Raw genomic sequence first — 21,499 nt, 5'->3', positions numbered from 1 at the left:
CTGCCTACAGCATGACTAAAACAGGATAATGCTTCAGTTTCCATGTAACTAGGAAAGTAAACACTCAGAAACCAGAACAGCCAGCAGACACTTGAGGTGTGGAATACAAATAGAGTCATTTTCCCAAAGATGGAGTCCCGCCCTGAGGGCAGAGACACTGAGAATAAATCTCATATCTGGGTGTTCAGAGTCCTGTCTGTGGGGAACTGAGAGGAAGGGCCCTGAAAGGGCAGGCGATCAGTTGGAGGTGTGCCCCTGCTCTGGAAGAATGGGAAAGACTTGGAAGGGGAATGACTTTGAAGAAGGGTTCCCATGGATTTGGGGGGGTGAGGGAAAAGAAGGAAATAAGTGGCAGAAGGTTCTACATTGAAACCTCATAAGACATTGTTATCCTCCTGTGCCCCAAAGAATGTAGACATTCCTTAAAGAACCTGTACTCTACCATTCCAACAGAAGAGGGCACTCGGGAGCTAAGAAAGCTAATAAACCATCAATCTTTTCCTACATATAACTGTTATTGCTGGCCTAGGAAAATATAAGATATCCCACAATTAACAGAAAACAAAATTCAACATTCATACTAAAGGTACTATAGTAGAAACAGAAAGTGAAAAGCAAAATATTTCAGATGAAAATTATTCCCCCCCCAAACTACCACAAAGCAGAGAAAAACTAACAAAAAATGCCAATCTAAATTAAATATCCTTAAACAAGCATTTGCAGGTGTGGAAAAAAAATCTTGAAGAATAGATTCAAACGTTTAAAATAAAAATGACCATAAAATAGAAAGATGTAAAATGAGAGTTAACTGAATTCAGAAACAAAATTGAAGGTAAAGAAAAAAACCATCGCCCTAGCCGGTTTGGCTCAGTGGATAGAGTGTCGGCCTGTGGACTGAAGGGTCCCAGGTTCGATTCAGGTCAAGGGCATGTATCTGGGTTGCAGGCACATCCCCAATAGGGGGTGTGCAGGAGGCAGCTGATCAATGTTTCTAACTCTCTATCCCTCTCCCTTCCTCTCTGTAAAAAGTCAATAAAATGTATTAAAAAAAAGAAAAAGAAAAAAACCATCTATGAAATAAAGACAAAATTGGATGACAACTAAGGAATAACAGTTTAGACTGAGAATATAATAAGGGACATATACTAAAGTTAAAACAGACAAAATAATGAAGATGAAATAGAGCAGTAAAAAGAATCAGCAAGAAGGTGATAGAGAAGGGAAAACATCTTTTACTTAAAGATGGGCATCAACAAAGATATTAGTACACAGATAACAATATAAACAAAAATATAAACATATTTTAAATATATTAAATATTTCATATGTAATATTAAAATATTAAGATAGAAAACATACAAATATAAACAGACAACATAAAAATGCAAAAAAAATACACAGTAAATCTTAATATGCAAAAATCATATCAAAAAATGAACTTAAGCCGAAACCGGTTTGGGTCAGTGGATAGAGCGTCGGCCTGCGGACTGACAGGTCCCAGGTTCGATTCCGGTCAAGGGCATGTACCTGGGTTGCGGGCATATCCCCAGTAGGAGATGTGCAGGAGGCAGCTGATCGATGTTTCTCTCTCATTGATGTTTCTAACTCTCTATCTCTTTCCCTTCCTCTCTGTAAAAAATCAATAAAATATATTTTTTTTAAAAAAATGAACTTAACTAAAACCTATTAAATAAAGAAACAATTTCATATTGGCTCATGTAGCAAAACCCAACTGCTAACTAAACCCAACTGGTAAATAAACAGAGCCACTTTAACTGATTCAGAAAAGCTAGATCAGGTAAATGCAAGTAAATAAAGTCCTGATATTCCAAAAGGGAGACTTTAGGCTTAAAAACATTATATAAGACAAAGAGTTTACTTCATAATGCTAAAGGATCCAAATTCACAGTGAAGAAGTAATGGCTATGAATATATATACATCAGATAATACAGTAACTTCCTTTATAAAGCATAAATTACAAAAAATAGAGGGAGAAATAAACAAAAATACAGTAATAACAGAATTTAATACTTTACTCTCACTCAAAAACAGATTAAAAAATAAATAAATAAATATAGATATATACCACCTAAATAACGTAATCAATAAGGTAGATATTGACACATGTCTTAAAGGACATACCATTCTCTCAAGGGTACTTGAAACATTCAGTAAATTTGATTATTTATGAAGTCACCACAAAATCACTGTAAGTTTCATAAAGTAAAATTAGCACCACATTTTCTGATTATAAACAGAATAACTAAAAATTCATTTTATATTTTTTCACTAAAAACAAATTTAAAATGGAAAACAAAAAGACCCTTCAATAAAAAAATGTAAAAACTTTCTTTGAAACAATCCTTTGGAAAAGAAGAAATAATAACTTCAGAATTTCTAATGAAATATGCTGATAAACACACTATATTAAAGAATCTGAAAAAAAAAGAATCTGTAAAATATAATAAAAGCAGTGAAAAAAAAGCTATGAAGAAAATTCATAGCTTAAGTACTTTTATTAATAAACTGGAAGAACAACAATTAAATCCCCAACCAAGAAAATTAGAAAAAGTACAATAAACCTAAATAAAATAGAACAAAGGGGGTTCCTGTCAAGAGGGCAGTGTAGGTAAATGCGATATTTGGCCTCCTCCCACAAACACATCAAAATTACAACTAAGCTACAAAACAACCGTTACTCAGAACCACCTGAAATCTAGCTGAAGAGAAGTCCTAGAACTAGGGAATTGAAGAAGCCACAAGGAGACTGGCCAGAGGAGTGGAGACGCAGAACCAATTGGCCCCACACAGGTGGTGGTTAAAAATCACCTGGCCCCACCCATTACCTGTGGCTTTTCCATGCAAACAGCCTGTCTTGACTCTTGCTACAGGCCTTCCTACAATCTCTCAAAGTTCACAAACCACAAACAAGCAGCAGCATCTGGCCTCGGCATGCCCCCTACCTCTTGCTAAGTGCCCCCCGGCCCAGCAAGAGCAGCAGCCGGCTTTGATTCACAGCTTGGCCTCTTGTGGGCACCTCCAAGCCCAACAAAAGTACAGCCATCTGCAGATCACTGGAGCTCATATTTGGGTGGCCCTTGGCAGGGGACAGGTGGCAGCTGACCGTGGCTTGCACCTCCTGGGAGGTCCCAGAGCCAGCATACCTGGTGGACAGCTTCAGACTGCTCCGAAGCACCATCTTAGTGCAGGTGCGTGGCGTTGGCCCCTGCGCAGCTGATCCTCTGCTGTAATCACTACCAGTCTTCACAGCCAATTGGCCTGGGGGTAAATCCCTTCCACTGACAGCAATCGAGGCTCAACTACAACAGGAGGGTGCACACAGTCCACCTTCGGGGTGCACCTGAAGCACCCAGCTCAGGTGATCAGGGAGGCTGGGTCACTGGGCCCCACTGGCCATTTACTACATAAAGCCAGAGACTGGGAGACGTAGCAGCTCTACCCAATTCACGGAAACAAACACAGAGAGGCAGCCAAAATGAGGAGACAAAGAAACATGTCCCAAATAAAAGAACAGAACAAAACTCCAGAAAAAGAAATACACAAAATGGCGACAATTACCAAACGCAGAGTTCAAAACACTGGTTATAAGGATGCTCAATGAAATCAGTGAGGACTTTGATAAAAAAAAAAAAAGTAGGGACCATAAAAATGGAGACAGAAACATTAAATAAAGTAAGTGAGACATGTCCCACAGTAAATGGTCTTCTTTCATTCACATTACATCAGCACTTTAAAGGTTTTCAGAGGGACTAAGTACGCCGGTAGAGTAAGTTGGTGCTGCCCAGACATAATCCCAGGTCGAAACTGGAATTACAACTAAAATACAGAAAAACTTACTGAATGATCAACGAAGACTCGCTGGAGAGAATCTTGATAATGGAGGACCAAAAGTGGAGACAGAGGCTGGTAGGAGGGGCGGAGGTGCGAAGGGCTGGCCGGGCACCCACAGACGGCAGCTGAAGTTCCAAAGAGATATCTTGGCTGGGGACTTGCCACGGAGAATTCTAGTTCTAATTCCCGAGCAGGACCCCCCGAGCAGAGAGCACCAGAACTCAGAAGGGTACCCGCATAATATCTGGCTGTGAAAAGCAGAGGGTTAGCTGTCTGCCAGGGAGAGACGGCTGGAAATTCAGGCACCCTCTTACAGGGCCAATGCATAAAATCCCCTGTGGAGCCACCCATCTTGTGCTATGACAGAGGATCAGCGGAGTGGACTGGAGCTGTGTGAGCAGAAGCCAGGATCGAGGGCTCTGGGGTTAGAGCTCAAAAGGCAGACACCCCGGTTTCCTGTGCTGAGCCAGTCCCTCACGCTGCAGGTAATCTTTCTCCAGCAGACAATTAATATACAGGTGGTATTGCCTGGGGGGAAGACAGCTGACCCACCCTATTGAAAAAACACCTTGCCCCTTAAGTGACTGAGAATAACAATTAACCTCCAGGCAGAAACAATTACCCCATCCTGCTGACAAAAACTCTTGCCACACCTGTCGATGATTGCCTGAGGGCCTTTGAAGAGGAATCCTATCAGTCTGCAGCCAGAGGTAGTCTTTGGAGGCTTTGAGTTGAAATAGCTTTTTTTTGGGGGGGGGGGGGGGGGGACGGGACGGGGGGAGGTTCACAAATTGTCTTTCTATATGTAGCAATATACCATCTCTGGAAATCTAGGGATAGCACTGTCATATTTTTCAGAATTTAAAAAGTCTTCTGTTAGTTTGTCAAATGAATACTACTTTGTACTTATACATTCCTTTTAAAACAAAACACAAAATAAAAAATCTTGTTCTCATGCCATCATGAAAAGTTTCTAGAACTAAATAAGAATTAAATAACCATTAACAGATATGTTGATATGGTATTTTTTCCTATTAAAAATATGTCAGAAAATAAAATGGGGCTGACCTTAAGTGCCTTAAATGAGAGACAAATTGTTTTACCTATAAATCTTGCATTTTCATTAAGATGCAGAAAAGCAGTAAGAAGAAAGTAAAAAATAAAAAATGCCCTTCAATGTACTCTGGTAGAAAAGAGCTAACACTACTCAGGACAAACAGAAAAATTAAATGCTCCTTTGCCAAATGTCTCCTTTAATTAAAATTTCTGTGAAAAATTAAGGGCCTTATAATCCCCTAAATTATTTTGTCAGATCTAGCTAGGCCTTTTTATGCCTCCTTAAGTAGATAAGGCTTTTTATATCAAGCTTTTCTTATGAGACTAAAAATAAAAACTCATTTTGGTAATGGCGTTGTTCTGTGCATCACAACTTTTTAAACTCTTTTAGAGAACTTTTTGGTACCAATCATTGTCCTAAGTGCTTTAAAATATTAATTTACTTAAAGAGTTTAAGAATCCTATGAGATAGATATTATTTATTATATATCTTCATTTTACAATTAGGGAAATTGTCCAAGATCACACAATGATAAAGTTAGAGTTTGAACCCAGACCAATCTAGTTTTAGGGTCCATGCACTTAATGTCTCAGCTATGTTGCCTCCAACAGTTTCTTATACAGATGTTCAGGAAGGAAAAGCCCAGAAAATCTGAAATATAGAAAATTTAATCTGTTGAGACTGTAGCAAGGATCAGACTTCGTATGTTATACAAATTTGTTTTAGGACTTATTACATATAACCTATCAAAAAAAAGGCAGTAAAAAGCCATCAAAATATATAGTAAGAATGAAATAATGATGAAAATCATGGGGAAAATAAAAACTCTTCACAATATATAATGATCATCGATAAGTAAATGATTCAGCTACTGTGTGTAGACATAATGCTGCAAATGTTTTAATAAACATTGTGATCTAGGAGATTCTGTGTTTAAGACATTGTAAAAACTACTGAGAGTTTTACTCTCAGATAGAACATAGAAGGTCATAAAGGATTATTACTACAACAGGAGAACACAAGATACAATGGTTACACTCTACCAGTGGTTGGCAAACTCATTAGTCAACAGAGCCAAATATCAACAGTACGATTGAAATTTCTTTTGAGAGCCAAATTTTTTAAACTTCAACTATATAGGTAGGTATATTGTTATTAACTTAATAGGGTACTCCTAAGGCTTAGGAGGAGCCACACTCAAGGGGCCAAAAAGCCGCATGTGGCTCGCGAGCCGCAGTTTGCCGACCACGGCCTAGGCCAAGCATGTCACTCTTGGCCCATGGGCCGCATGCCTCATTTATTTGGCCCATGTTAGCCTTTGAGTTTGACATGCTTGCTCAGTAGATACAAAGAAGTCTAACTAAACCAAATTCCAATGAGAAGCTATAAAAGAACTATATATACCGTTTTTATGGGACCAATCACCTATCCTGGGAATCTGTGGGTGGAAGAGCATGCTTGGCATAGGAAGACAGATTTTGGTGGGATGAGAAAAATACCCTGAAGCTTTTAATGACAATATGACTGTATAATCAATTGTAAATAGAAGAACTCCAGATGTGAAAATAAATTGCATTCAACAATTCTCCCCCAGAGGAAATTTGGTAAAAGACAGAAGACGGACCTAAAAAGCAGAAAAATGTCTCATTGTTTTGTCCAGCACTTATGTTTTAGAACCTTTCTGGCATTACATCTAGAGATGAACTGAGCTTTCAGTTATTTGAAAATATCAAGAACTTCCAGAAAAAGTTATTTTCACTGAATTAATATTAAATATCGTAAAGTTAATTTCCACTGTTTCAGAAAAGAATACATGTTATATAGCTATAATATTAAATGCAATTCCAGAATAGTCCAGTCTTTAAGCAGTATATTCATTAAAAACAGACAAAAACTCACTTTCTGATAACCCATTAAGAACCCTTGAAAAGGACCTATACAGCAAGCTTATAGAAAGCTTAGCAAATCCGCTATTCCCCACTAGGGAAATCTTTGAACCAAAAAGAGCAGAAACCACAAGGAATGATAAATGCATAAACTTGTTTTTTCCAGAATTTAATATTTTTAAAAAGACGGAAAGTATAAAAATTATCAAAAAAAAATCTTAAAAAGTTTATTTTGGGGCTAAATGCTTGCACTGAAACTTTTTCTTATAATTGATTTAAGGTAAAAGGCAAAAATTATATTAAAAACACAGCAGCTACAGCTGTCCAATATAAAGTCCATCTGCAGAAAGATAGGACAAAATGAGCTGATTGGGAAAATATTCACATCATGACGTCAGCAGCAAGTTTCAAATGGTTCCAGTTCCCAAGGTCTAAAACAAGGATCATCTTGCATGTTTAGATTCTACTTCTTCAAGAATCCACTGAATTCCATTCAAAAAACCCTTTAGAGTTTCAGCCTCTGTATCCTGGACCTAGGAGCAAAGAAGAGAGACCATTATCAGTAAGAAACTGAGTTCAACATTTTATGATGATGATGGACATTTTTTTAAAAATATGCTTTTATTGATTTCAGAGAGGAAGGGAGAGGGAGAGGGAGAGAGAGAGAGAGAAACATCAATGATAAGAGAGAATCATTGATTGGCTGCTTTCTGCATGGCCCATACTGGGGATAAGCCGGCAACCCGGGCATGTGCCCTTGACCGAAATCGAACTTGGGACCCTTCAGTCCACAGGCCAATGCTCTATCCACTGAGCCAAACCAGCTAGGGCCGGACATTTTTCTAGACACCAAAAAAAGGACTAAAAATATCCCAATAAACTTTGGATGAGTCACTCAAGTATTGTCTCCTAGACAGCTTAGATAAAAATATGATCTCTTATATCTTTTAATTATTACCAATATAAGGCTTATTATTTATCCTTGGGGATAGGAAGATCTACCATTTCCATGACTTGTTTGTATGTATTAGAAAAATAATTCCCCCAAAAGATCCCCTTTGAAAACGAAAAGATTTTTGAATGAACCCAGCTTGTCAGCTGATAAATGTGACGTCTTGTTGCAAAAAAATGCCTTTAAGACTGCCACTTCTCCTAGTGGTAAGTCAAACTCAGGAAGGTACACTTTTATTAGTAGCTTTCAAATTGTGTTCCAGTTTCCAGAGCTCCTTGGAAGGGTAAGGGGAGAAAAGAAGGAAGAAAATCCTCTAAGTTCTTCAGCAAAAGCATTTCCAATATTAATTTTCCTTTATTGTACTTAGGGCAAGCATGTCAAACTCAAGGCTGGCAGGCCGCATGCTTCATTTAAATAAAGGAGACATGCAGCCGCTGGCCGCGAGTTTGACGTGCTTGACTTAGGGGCTTTCATGTAAGATTTCATTTGATGAAAAGATTCCATGATTAAAATAAAGTTTGGAGAGCTAGGAACTCTAAGATGGAATCTGTACTTCTGATGGCCCTTAAAGCATAATACACTAATGCTGGAAAAAACCATGATACTGGTATCTAAAAAAAAAAAAAAAAATCCCCAATTATTATTCATTGTACCCATGACAGGAGAGACAAGTAGGAACAAATGATCAGCTGAGACTATTGTCACCAACCAAAATAACTCCCATCAATTAAGCTATTAAAACTGACTTTAGAATACTGTTCTGTTTCATTAAAGAGAATGAGTAGGAAAGAGTAAAATTTAAAAAAAAAAAAAAAAAAAAACCTGAAAAATAAAGTAAGATTTTCTCACCAGAGAAGATAGGATCTTACCATCCACGGGTGGTTCAGATGATTCAGGCCCAGCTCATGTGCCACATAAAAACAGGGCATTCTTTTCACATTTGCCTGAGAAACACAAGATAAAACCAGCATTGGCCTTCCCGCAGATCCAAAGGCTGGGTCTGTCATCGCCGTAATACGAGAAAATTCATCTTGCCATTCATGCCCTAAGGAATGAAGTCAAACTCTTAATTTGCGTTACTTGCAATGATTTCTAAAATAATTAGATTAAAAACTAACAGAACAAGGAAACAAAAAAATTACCAGGACCCAAACATAACAAACTGCCTCTATTGCTTTGTTCATTTATTAATATGTCATTAAGTAGCCTTGCAAGGACAGGTATTTAGGTGAAATCAGAGGGGAGGGGAATCATAGTACCATTCAGATGTCTCTATAGTTTAAAGGAAAAATACCTTAATATAGATATTTTCCTCTCACAAATTCTGTAGCTATCACTACCCTTTCTTTTAAAGTCCTTAATTTCAAAAATTTAAACATATGGTTGGGTCTAGCTTATCTATGCAAACTAACAGTCTCTGCCTTTCACTGATGCATACAAATCACTGACATTTTGTGGTAGGCAGAATTTTAAAGCGATCCCCAATGACTCGCGCCCTGTCTAAACCCTTTCCCTTTGCTGGGAGGAACCTACAAATATAATGGGATATCACTGTCATCACTGGGGTGTATTGTCCTATTAGGGACACGGTCCTCAGTGAGCCTGACCTCAGCAGGTGAGTCTTTAAAAGGGATGAGATTCTTCTAACAAGAGAACGGTGAGCTGATAAACAGGTGTTCTTTTGAATCAGTAGGTTGGAGGTGATTTGTTACATACCGATAGAAAACAAACATGTAATGAATTAACAAACATGGGACATTTAAATCTATCATATACCTCTTGGATTTTGACTTGTTCCACCTGTTCTTTGTTCCTTTGTCTCTCTTGTTCTTCTTTCCTTTGAATTGAGTTTTTAAATGACTCCATTTTATCTTCACTACTGGCTTATTTAATTATACCTCTGTTACACTTTTTTTAGAGGTTGCTCAAAGATTTACAATGTAATTCTTAACTTATAACTGTCTACCTTTAAATAGTATTATACAATTTCACTTATAGAAGAATATTACAATATATTTCCATTTCCTCCCTTTCGTGCTGTTGTACTGTTAGTATATATTTCACTTAAAAATATCATATGCACACAATACATTGTTACTATTTTCCTTTACATAATTATAAGGAATTTAAAATTAGAAAAAACTTTTTATATAGTTTTATTGTTTTCATCCCAGGGTTCTTGATTTCTTTTTTTTTTTTAATATATTTTATTGATTTTTTACAGAGAGGAAGGGAGAGAGATAGAGAGTTAGAAACATCGATGAGAGAGAGACATCGATCAGCTGCCTCCTGCACATCTCCCACTGGGGATGTGCCCGCAACCCAGGCACATGCCCTTGACCGGAATCGAACCTGGGACCCTTCAGTCCGCAGGCCGACGCTCTATCCACTGAGCCAAACTGGTTTCGGCTTGATTTCTTTTTGTAGATGTAATTTTCCATCTGGTATATTCTTCTGCCTAAAGAGATTCCTTTAATAGTTCCTCTAGGGGAAATCTGCTAATAATGAATTTTCACAGATTTTGTTTGTCTGAAAAGTCTTGATCTTGCCTTCATTTTTAAAACATTTCTTTGCTGGACATAAGGTTTCCTCCCCTTTGCAATACTCTACAGCAAGCATGTCAGACTCAAAGGCTAACACAGGCCAAATAGGTGAGGCATGTGGCCTGAGGGCTGCGAATTTGACATGCTTGCTGTACAGATTTCCCTTCACTGCCTTCTAGCTTGCAGCAATTCTGTCAGGGAGTCTTTGTCCTTACCTGTGGCCCTTTGTAAGTATCTTCTGCTCTGGCTGCCTTCAAGATATTCTGTTTACCTTTGGTTTTCATCAATTTGGCTATGATATATCTAGATGTATTTTTCATTTATTAGGTTTACAGTTCTCTGGGCATCTTGGATCTATGGCTTGTTGTCTTTCAGTAATGTTGAAATATAGGCCATTATCTGTTCAAAATTTTCTTTTTCCCTGTTCTTACTCCCTTCATGTTTTCGTACTCCAATTACACAAATATATGTTAGACCAGGGATTGGCATATTACATTCCTGTCAATCTGTCTTTATAAATAAAATTAGTTTGGAAAACAGCCATGTCCACTAATTTACAAATTGTCTGTGGCTGCTTTTGCACTGTAACAGTAGCACTGAGTAACTATGAGAGATCATATGGCTCTTGTAACTAAAATATTTAATATCTAGCCTTTTAAGAAAAAGTTAACTCTCCTTTGATAGGTTCCCCCAGCTCTTGGATGCTCCGTTCCCCACTCCTTCTCTTTTTCCTCTTTGTGTTTTAATTTGGGTAATTTCAACTGAGCTATCTTTCAGTTTTTTGAAGGTTTCATTTGCCAATAAGTCCGTTGAAGAAACTATTCACCTGTTATCATATTTTCTATACTTAGCGTTCCCATTTTACTCTTTAATAGCTTCTTACTCTCTGCTGAAAATCCCTATCTGTTCACACATATTGTCTACCTTTTCCACTAAATCCTTTAACATATTAATCATGTCCCTTTCTGAGAGTGACAACATCCAAGCAATCTACTGATTACTTTATCTCTTGATAATGGGTAATTTCACTTTTATTTTTTGTGCGTGACTTATAAAATTTTAATTTACTGCTAGATGTTTTATATAGAGCCAGTAGAGACTGTAAAGACTGAGGTACAACCTAAAAAAGAGGATTTACTACTGAAAATAGACGTGATCTTTTTGTTAGGCCATTAATGCAGTAGGTCAAGTCCAACTAGTCAGTAGTTAAGATGGATTTGGCTTTTATTGTTATGATTAACTTTAGTGCACCATAAACTTTAAATTCTTTAAGGAATGGGCTGCTGCTACCGTGTTCTGAGTGAGAACAATATATTATATTATTTATATCTTTCCGTGTTCACAGGGGTTTGAGGGAGAAATTACAACAATGACTTTGGCCCAAAAATATTTTGATTTCATACCAATATATCACTGTGAATGGCAATTATTCAGAATATAGAGAGAGTGTTCTCAACTAATCTACCTAATTAAAGTAAACATTCCACACCACACATTTCTGTATCTGGGTAATTAAAACAAAGGTAAAAATTTTCAGTTATCTGCATAAATTATTTGAATAGGACCAGAAGTAAAAAACACACAGTAATAACAAAAAGTGCAGAAGCATACAATAAATAGTATCATATAGTTACAGTTTTAAATTTTGGTATGCATCAAAATTCTGTAAGTGCTTGTTAAAAACAAGCAAGCAAGCAAACAAACAAACAAACAAAAGAGATCCCAGGACACAATCAAATCTATGAATCATAATCCACCATGGTAGGAACCAGGCAGTTGTTTTTAACAAGCTCTCCAAGTGATCCTAATACACATCAAGGTTTGACAGTCCACTGTTAACGAATGGTCAAAGGGTCACATTGATAAAATTAACCTTCATATTCTTAAGAAACCACAGTAAAGCCTAAAAAATATTTTTTATTTGCTTTGAAAAACAAGTGCTTTTAAAATGAAAATACGATAATGCTTACTTTTCTGAGCTTCAGCATTTGCTACATAGATGAACCCATCAACAACTTCACACACCTTCTGAATTTGTGGAATTACACTGTACCGGCTTCCTTGTTGATCATCCCCTTCATTCTGTAAACTGAACATCTTGTTAACTGCACTTGTATGCTCTTCTCTTGCTCTATCTCTTTCCTTTCTATAAGAAAATATGTAAATATAAAACATAATCAGACACTAAACAGGCTGCATCCCCTTAAAATATTCCAGTCCTTAAGTCACCAAGTAGGAAGCACTACCTGGTAGTTGAATATAATATCAGGATGTTGAACTTATGTTGGTTGCTCAACTGAAAATTGACCCCTGATCCAATACCTAAAGAAAAAAATTACAGTTATCAAAAAAAGTCATTAATAAAGATAGCAAAAGATCAGATTGAAAAACATTACCCAGAATTTAAAAAATTCTACAACTTATATATAGCTTTGAATTAAAATGGAATGTTCATGTTGGAAAAGATGCTGCTTGCAATTTTCATTCACTTAATAAAAACATAGACAAAGAACTGCTAGGCTTGCCCAGCTGGCGTGGCTCAGTGGTTGAGCGTCGACCTATGAACCTGGAAGTCATGGTTCGATTCCCGCCAGGGCACATGCCTGGGGTTGCGGGCTTGATTCCCAGTGTGGGGCATGCAGAAGGCAGCTGATCCATGATTCTCTCTCATCATTGATGTTTCTATCTCTCTCTCCTTCTCCCTTCCTCTCTGAAATCAATAAAAATATATTTTAAAAAAAGAACTGCTAGGCTTATAACATTCCTTTTCTTTTTCTTTTTTTTTTTTAAATATACTTTATTGATTTTTTACAGAGAGGAAGGGAGAGAGATAGAGAGTTAGAAACATCGATGAGAGAGAATCATCGATCAGCTGCCTCCTGCACATCTCCTACTGGGGATATGCCCGCAACCCAGGTACATGCCCTTGACCGGAATCGAACCTGGGACCTCTCAGTCCGCAGACCGACGCTCTATCCACTGAGCCAAACCGGTTTCGGCATAACATTCCTTTTCATATCATCACTACCTTCATTAACTTTATCATCATATCAGCAGCAGTTGCATCATAATAGCTCTACTATTTATCCTCAAGACTAAGACTCATTTTCATATTTTTATGTTTCTCATTTATCTTATACTCCATGTATACATTCAGTGAAGGCTCCCCTCTCTACCCAAAAAGCTGTTTTTAAATTTATGAGGAGTCATCAATGCCAACTTAGAAAATTGAAAAAAATATGGCATAATTTGGAATTAGACTTGATTTAGAATCTTAACTTTGCTATATATAGCCATGTTTTTGTGAGCCTCAGTTCTGTCATAGAAGTATAGTAATAATACATTTTAGGATTATTGTAAGCATTAAACAAGATTACATATGTAAAACTATTAGTGACTGGCAAATAGCAGGTGCCAAATAGTACTAGCTTCTTTCAACTTTATACCTGAATCATCAACTTTGTTACTTGTCCTTCTTTCTAAACCTCTTCCTTCTTTTGGCTGTTAACACACAGGGACTCATTTTCCCTCTTGCCTCTTAGAAAGGGCATTCTCTTCTCCCATGGCTCTACTTCTTTTTGCTATAAAAATGTCCTCTTAGATTTTGTCCACCCCTCTCCATCCTCACTCCCACCCTTTAGATTAAGTTGCCATCATCTCACACTTGGACTTCTGCAATCACTTCTAAACAGCGTCCTACATCCACTTTTGCCCTCTACTATCGTTCTTCCGACAGCATGTGGAGAGACTGCTTAAAAATGCCTATCTAGCCAGTGAGGCTCAGTGGTTGAGTGTCGACCTATGAACCAGGAGGTCAGGGTTCGATTCCCGGTGAGGGCACATACTGGGGTTGTGGGCTCTATACTGGGGGCATGCAGGAGGCAGACAGTCAATGCGTCTCTATCAACAATGTTTCTCTCTCTCTTCTTCTCTCTTCCTCTCCCTCTAAAAATTAAAAAAAAAGCCTAAATAATTATACCTCTTCCCTTCAAAGCCACTTCCCTTCAGGCAAAGAAAACGTTAATATAATCTGGTCTCTACTTACCCCTGCATTATAACCAATATAGTTGTCCAAATAAGCTGAGCCATGCCACACCTTTTTATGTCACCACATATACAGAGATCTTGGTGGCTGGCACTGCAAGCATCCCAGGCCAAGTGACCTCAGAGATCACAGAAGTAAATTCCACCATGATCTTTGTTTTCATCAGAAACTTCGAGATTTCCCTCTCAACACATCTATCCTCAGCCTAATATGATCTCTAGGCTGTTCTGAACGCACCACCTTGCCAATGACCCCTCCTTCCATTCTTCCCTGATCTTGCAGGGTTTGAGGCATAATTAAATTGGCATTTCCAAACAATCACTCCAGCTGCTGTCTTGAGAATGAAATTGCCATTTCATAATCAACAAACTTCTCCATGTCCCCAACCTCTTCTTGAGCTGTCCCTTCTATCTCATGGCTTTACCTGAAATGAGCCTGCCCCAGGTGCCGCTTCTCTCACTGTGGACTCTCATGTAACAGGCTTGCTTATTCTCTCACATCTCAGGGTAAAGAGGTAGGGTCAATGTTCTCTCTTTTTTTTTTTTTTTTAAATATATTTTATTGATTTTTTACAGAGAGGAAGGGAGAGAGACAGAGAGCCAGAAACATCGATGAGAGAGAAACATCGATCAGCTGCCTCCTGCACATCTCCTACTGGGGATGTACCCGCAACCCAGGCACATGCCCTTGACCGGAATCGAACCCGGGACCCCTCAGTCCGCAGGCCGACGCTCCATCCACTGAGCCAAACCAGTTTCGGCAAGGTCAATGTTCTCTTTACTCCCCAGTGCCATGTCATAACCATTACTCACCAACCCTCTTGAAAAACTCCATCTCTTTGAGACACACACAGCATTCAGCTATAGTCCCATCTCTCCTTCCTTGACCTTGTAATTTATAAATTTCCTTTTGATAATCCCTTCCTCCAAACATTCACTGAAGATTTCAGCACCTGGTTCACAATCTTCCTCTCCATCCTCAGAAACTTCAAAGTCCACATGGACTCCATGATTGTCAAATCTTGATTTCTAGCCCAGAATTTGCTCTTGAGATCTGGATGCATAAAGTAATCCACAAAGTCACTTGTTCATTCATGCGTCAAATATATATAGAGTGCCTATTATGTGCCTGATACCTCAGATCAAGCTAAGAATAAAGCTGACAAGATTCCTGCCCTAATGGAGCTACAAGTGGATTGCTTATAGCAGGCATCTATCTCTACACATTCAGTCAATTCTATATCAGTCAATTTTATCACAATACTAGAGGCCCGGTGCATGCATTCGTGCATGGGTGGGGTCTGGCCCACCCCAGTTGGGGTGATTGGGCTGGGCCAGCCGGGGTGAGGGGTCATGGGCGGTTGGCCGAATGGCCTCACCTCCTGGTCGAACTCCCAGTTGAACTCCCGGTCAAGGAGACAATTTTCATATTAGCCTTTTATTATATAGGACTAGAGGCCTAGGGCACGAAATTCATGCATGGTGGGGAGGGGGTGGGAGTGTGGGGAGGGGGTCTCTCAGCCCGGCCTGCGCCCTCTTCAATCTGGGACCACTCAGGGGATGTCCGACTGCCAGTTTAGGCCCGATCCCACAACCAGCAGTTGGACATCCATCTTGCAATCCAGGATTGCTGGCTCCTAACCGCTCACCTGCCTGCCTGCCTGCCTGCCTGCCTGATGCCCCTAACTGCTCTCCCTGCTGGCCTGATCACACCTAATTGCCTCTGCCTGCCTGTCTGATGCCCCTAACTGCTCTCCCCTGCCAGCCTGATCCCCCTAACTGCTCTCCCTTGCTGACCTGATCCCCCTAACTGCTCTCCCTTGCCGGCCTGATTGCCCCTAACCACCTCTGCCTTGGCCCTGCCACTGTGGCTTTGTCCAGAAGGACGTCTGAAAGGTCGTCTGGAAGATGTTCGGTCTAATTAGCATATTACCCTTTTATTAGTATAGATTAATGGTTTCTTAATGCATCTCCATGTCTTTATGATGCCTCCTAATCAATTTCCCACTTAAGGAAGCCAGATCGAGCTTTCTAAATGCAATCTCGACCACCTTATTCCTCTGCTTAAAAGCCTTTAAGATCTTCCAAATGCTTAAGCATGGCACACAAGTGTCTTCTCACCTGTACACTCTACACACACAGAGCTACTTCAAATGTGCCATGCACAACCAGGGTGTTGTCCTTTCAGAAATGTAGTTCTCACTGCTTAGAATATTTTACCCTGTCTTTTTTATTGCCTACTCCTACTCATCTTAATGACCATGTGAGGCATCTTATTCAATGTGGTGCCTTCTCTGACCCTAAATTTTCTACCCAGGAACTAATTGCATCATATTCAAATTACCTGTGCACTTGTCTCTGTCCATCCTAGACCAAGTGATTTCAGGACAAAGGTTTTTGATATGGTTTTAAATCTCTGCATCTTTAGAATCTAGTAAGTGCTCTCAATAAATGAATAAGTAAAGCTACATTATATTATCATTTATATTTATTATATATCCTGTTTACCAACTAACTACATGGCTGCTGTTGGGTTCTGTTTTTTATTTTTTATTTTTTCATAGAAAGAAGGGGAAGGTGAAAATTAAGTATTTTTGAAATTTCAATATACAGTTATGTGAAAGTATTTTGCACATAGTAGATAGGTGTCAAATGGTTTTTGCTGTTAACATTCTTTTAAAATATAAAATACAACATCTTGGCTACATAATTTACTTTCACATAATCCTATATTCTGGATTGCATAAACTTTAGGAAATAAGAGGAAGCTTACCTCTTTTAAAAAGTACATTAATTCTCTCAGTCCTTTGGCATCTGGAGGGCTCTCATTAACCAAATTACTATATTTCAGTGATTTTCAATCTTTTTTATGTCATGGCACATATAAAGTAATTATTAAAATTCTGCAGCAATCAAAAATATATTTTTGCTGATCTGACAAAAAATAGGTATAATTTTGATTCATTCACACCAGATGGCTATTGTTATGTTGACGGCTGTCATTATTTTATTTGATAATCTAAGGGAAAAGAGGTCCAATATCTGTCCCAGACTACAGAGTCAGATATTGCATGCTTTAAAAATTCTTGTGACACACCAGTGTGACTCTCACATCACACCAGTTAAAAATCACTGCTATATTTCATCACATCAAATAATTAAAAAATGAATTTCTTGCCAAAACTGGTTTGGCTCAGTGGATAGAGCGTCGGTCTGCGGACTGAAGGGTCCCAGGTTCGATTCCGGTCAAGGGCATGTGCCTTGGTTGCGGGCATATCCCCAGTGGGAGATGTGCAGGAGGCAGCTGATTGATGTTTCTCTGTCATCGATGTTTCTGACTATCTCTCTCCTTTCCTCTCTGTAAAAAATCAATAAAATATATTTTAAAAAAAAATGAATTTCTTTCTATTTAACATTAGTGTCAAGCTCCAAGTGTTAACTTATTATATACTGTAGATTAACAGGAAAATTACCATCAATTTGCCTCTGAGGCAAACCAGCTGTTGGGCAAAGTTCCTCAGAAGACATCAAGCTCAACACCAAAGATGTATTCAGTTCTTCCAAACCTGGTCCAAACATAGCAAATCGGGGTTCATTCTGAATGATCAGTGAGTGTAAAAATGAGGTCACTGCTCCATACATAGGACGGCTAGCTTTCGAGGATCTTCTTGTGTATGGACAGCACATTTTATAACTGTATAAAATTGTCACAATTAGAAAATTAATACAGAAAAAAGTTAGCCAGTTATTTGCTCAACAATGTATAATTTATTGAGAATTTGCTAGATACAAGGATACAATGACTATATAGTTCCAATTCTCATGGAGGACAGTGGGGGACAGACACCATTATATGTATGCCAAGTGCCATGACAGGACAAAGCATGAGGTGCTATGGGAGCACTACTGATCCAGAAACTGAGAAAGTCTTCCGCAGGAAGTCATTACTTACTTTCTAATCTTTCATTTAGATTCCCTCATGGAACATTTGGTCTAACACTTGTTTCAATGGTTAACATTCACTACATAGAGCAGTGATCAAATGGGGGAGATTTTGCTCCTCACCCTCCTCTCTTCGCGCCCCCAGGTCCAGGGAACATTTGGCAACATCTGGAGACACTTCTGTTATCACGGCAGGGGGTTAGTGAGATGGTACTACTGACATCTAGTGGGCGGAAGCCAGGGGTGCCTCAAAACATTGACAGTTCCCAGACCATCTGGTCCAAAATGTGTACCAAGACTGAGAAACACTGCACTGAAGATAAACTACACAGACAGTCAGCATAAATGTTCCTATAGATTAAAAAATATATAACCAAGTTTCTTACATACTCTTATTAACAGCCTCAAATGTAACAGTTCAATTCGTGTTAAACATAAAGGGAGGCTCAAATATTCCTTACAGCTAACCTAGGAAACTAAGAATCACATAAAAATAAAAACAACTCAGTTTATTTTAATAGCTATAAATGTCTAAACTAGCAATTCCACATGCTATTGAAAATGAAAATAAAGTTACCCAATCAAAATAAAACCTAAAGCCCTTTAACTAAATCAAGCTTGTTAAGACAATTACTAACCTAATAAGATAATCGTGTTTATTTAGGAACTTGTAATTCAAAAACGAAAATAAATCAAATTTGAAGCTAGACAGGTCAGGCCAAGCCTCACTACTAATTAGTTATATAAGCCACTGATAGTCTGAACTTCAATTTTTCCAACTGCAGTATGTGAACAATAATCAACCGGGGGTTGTAAGAGTCAGAAATCATTTTATTTGCTCACAAAAGATAGTTACTATGATTATTACTATCCCTGGGGGAAGTTTGGTCTCACAGCATCAGATACACTTGATGCTAGGTTGGCTGCGGGACCAGTTGCTCAATAACATTAATTCTCTCATCTACATTATATTCCAAAATGTCAATGCTTTGGGTTAGTGAGAAAACTGTATTTCCCAGAACCCTGAGAATGGCTTTCTCCTTGCCAACGAACTGCTCTCTGACCTCTGGCCATTCCTTTTCTGTATATGGAAAGCATTCACTATTGAACAAAATGACAAGTGTTCTAAAGATAATGAAAATTTAAAGAAGAGGTTCACTTCCTGCCATGTGAACTATGTATATTTACCCAAATACTCTGGTCAGGCATCACAGGGAAGCAACAAAATGAAGAAAGTCATTTAACTTAACCCCAATTTTCACAAAAGTACAGACACTAAGACCCAAAAATCTATGAGAAAAAATTAGTCGTGGGACTATTGACTTGTAATACAGTCAAATTTAATATCTTCTCTTTAATGCATAAAACTAGATACTTACACCGCCATGTAGTCAAAAAATGCACCATCAGTGACTTCAGACATAGGCTTTTTTAAGATGTCCAGATCTGGAAGAGACTTCCAGTCAACGGAAGACCACGAAGGAAGGTCCCGCAGCAGAAAGTACCTCCACAGAATGGGATCTCGAACAGTTTCGTTCCAGTAATGACTTGTACTTCCCAACTGACACAGATCGTGAGGGGAGAGGAATGACAAAATATAGAGCTGTACGTCGATCTGAAACAGAGGAAAGCGGCACGCAGGTGAAAGGGGGAATGATTTATCTTGGAAAATTATTTTCCGATAATAAATGAGAAAAGTTATTATCATCATACTAGGAAAGCGAACATCAACTGAACAGTGTCTTAATTAAATCTATCAGGATAAATGACAATAGCAACAAAGGCTTGCTATACCAATTAACCAAAGATCAACTGAACAGCCACTATTTTCCCCTAACGCTATCATTCTGAAGTTGCTTTCCTGACGTCAGGAGAGAATCCTAACTGAACACTTAATTTCTGATACACGGAAACCAACCATTTTTCAAGCAAAATAACCGGTTTCTTTCATTTCTTTCCAGGGGTATTTTGCCAGACCATTTGGGTGTATTACTTAGGGAAATAATTTATTCTTCAGAATAAACCTTTCGCAAGCCAACTTCTGATTTTATCACCAGATCACATCCAAGGGTAAACCTGTCATCCGAGTTCCTCTGTCAAATCCATTAATTGTTTCGAAGGACCTGCGCCCTTGGGAGAACCGGGCGGCATTCGGAGCCCCTGTTTTCAGTTCCTGATGGGCGGCGGAGGGAGGTGTCAACAGCCCATAGGAGAAGGGATTTTTTTTTATTTTAAAATTTTTTAATTTTATTGTTTAAGGTATTACAAATGGTATAGTACATATGTCTCTTCCCCCCCCCCCCCCCCCCCCCGCGCCCAGGGTCTTGCACCCGTTGGTTGTGCTTAAATGCATGCACACAAGGCCTTCGGTTGGCATCTTACCCCCCAGCCCTCCCCAGCCTCCCGCTGTAGTCGGACAGTCTGCCCGATGCTTCTTTGCCTGTTTCTGTCCAACAGTCTGTAATGCTCTTTATTATGCATAAATGAGTGGGATCAAGGAGAAGGGGTTTAGTAATGCCCAAGAATGTCCCCATCTCCCCGACAAATGGCCCGCTGAAGGCCGTGGGGAGGCTGCGGCTGCGGCTGGTGGGAGTGTAGCCGCGGGGAGTGTGTGCGAGGCAGCAGCCCGGCCTCCGGGGGGGAGGGGGGGGGGGACCCCGTGTGTCTGGGCCCGGAGCCCGGAGCCCGGAGCCGGGAGGGGATGCTGAGCACACAGGCGGGATGCTCCCCGGCTGGTCCCTCATCGCCGTCGCCCCCCGCCCGTCTGGGAGACACGCTGCGCGCGGGCGGCCGGGCAGGTGACGGGGCGCCCCCGAGGGTGTGTCCCGGGACCTTCGGCCCCGCCGCGGAGCCGGGTCCCCGCCTGGGCGTGTCGGGCCCACGGTGGCTCCCGGGGCTGCGGGGACCGGGCAGACAGCGGGGCGCGGGGGGACCAGGCGCCCGGGTGGCCTGGACGGGGCGCCCTCCCGCCCCGGGGTCTCCGCGGCCCGCCCCACGCTCACCGGCAGCCGCGTCAGGGTGCTGGGCCCCTCCTCCGCCTCCTCGCGGGGGGCGCGGGGCGCCGCCCGGTCCTTGCCCACCGACTGCCAGAAGCTCCTCCAGCCGCTGAGGATGGCCGCCTCCAAGCGGCCCCAGTCGCTGTGGGGCGGCGGCGGGGAGTCGCACCGGCTGCGGGGCTCGCTTCCCGCCATGGCCGCCGGCGCCGATCCGCTGATCCAGACC

General features: G+C 40.0%; 1 protein-coding gene across 2 annotated transcripts; it reads right to left on the bottom strand.

Moving 5' to 3' along the window:
• Positions 1–7,009: 7,009 nt before the first annotated feature.
• FBXO4 (F-box protein 4) lies at positions 7,010–21,496 on the bottom strand. Of its 2 annotated transcripts, none has more exons than XM_036308754.1 (7): positions 21,280–21,496; positions 19,657–19,892; positions 17,809–18,029; positions 12,538–12,613; positions 12,262–12,437; positions 8,598–8,793; positions 7,010–7,329 (listed from the first exon to the last, which is right to left on the bottom strand). In XM_036308754.1, exons 1-7 carry the CDS (start codon positions 21,466–21,468, stop codon positions 7,302–7,304), a joined length of 1,122 nt encoding a protein of 373 aa, XP_036164647.1. In that variant the 5' UTR covers positions 21,469–21,496; the 3' UTR covers positions 7,010–7,301. The 2 variants fall into 2 exon arrangements, with proteins under 2 accessions (XP_036164647.1, XP_036164646.1); XM_036308753.1 differs by having other exon boundaries at positions 8,618–8,793.
• Positions 21,497–21,499: the final 3 nt, after the last annotated feature.

Source organism: Myotis myotis, unplaced genomic scaffold (genome assembly GCF_014108235.1).
Source record: "Myotis myotis isolate mMyoMyo1 unplaced genomic scaffold, mMyoMyo1.p scaffold_m19_p_5, whole genome shotgun sequence".
Lineage (NCBI taxonomy): Eukaryota > Metazoa > Chordata > Mammalia > Chiroptera > Vespertilionidae > Myotis > Myotis myotis.
Note: the sequence above shows the minus strand (reverse complement) of the source record. Positions and strands in the feature narration are given on the sequence as shown.

Coding starts and splice junctions, on each gene's coding strand:
- FBXO4 (XM_036308753.1), bottom strand. CDS start 21,468: ATGGCGGGAAGCGAGCCCCGCAGCCGGTGCGACTCCCCGCCGCCGCCC. Junction 8,794..12,261: donor AAATGCTGAAGCTCAGAAAA/GTAAGCATTATC, acceptor TTCATTCCTTAG/GGCATGAATGGCAAGATGAA. Junction 7,330..8,617: donor ATCTGAACCACCCGTGGATG/GTAAGATCCTAT, acceptor CTTTGCTCCTAG/GTCCAGGATACAGAGGCTGA.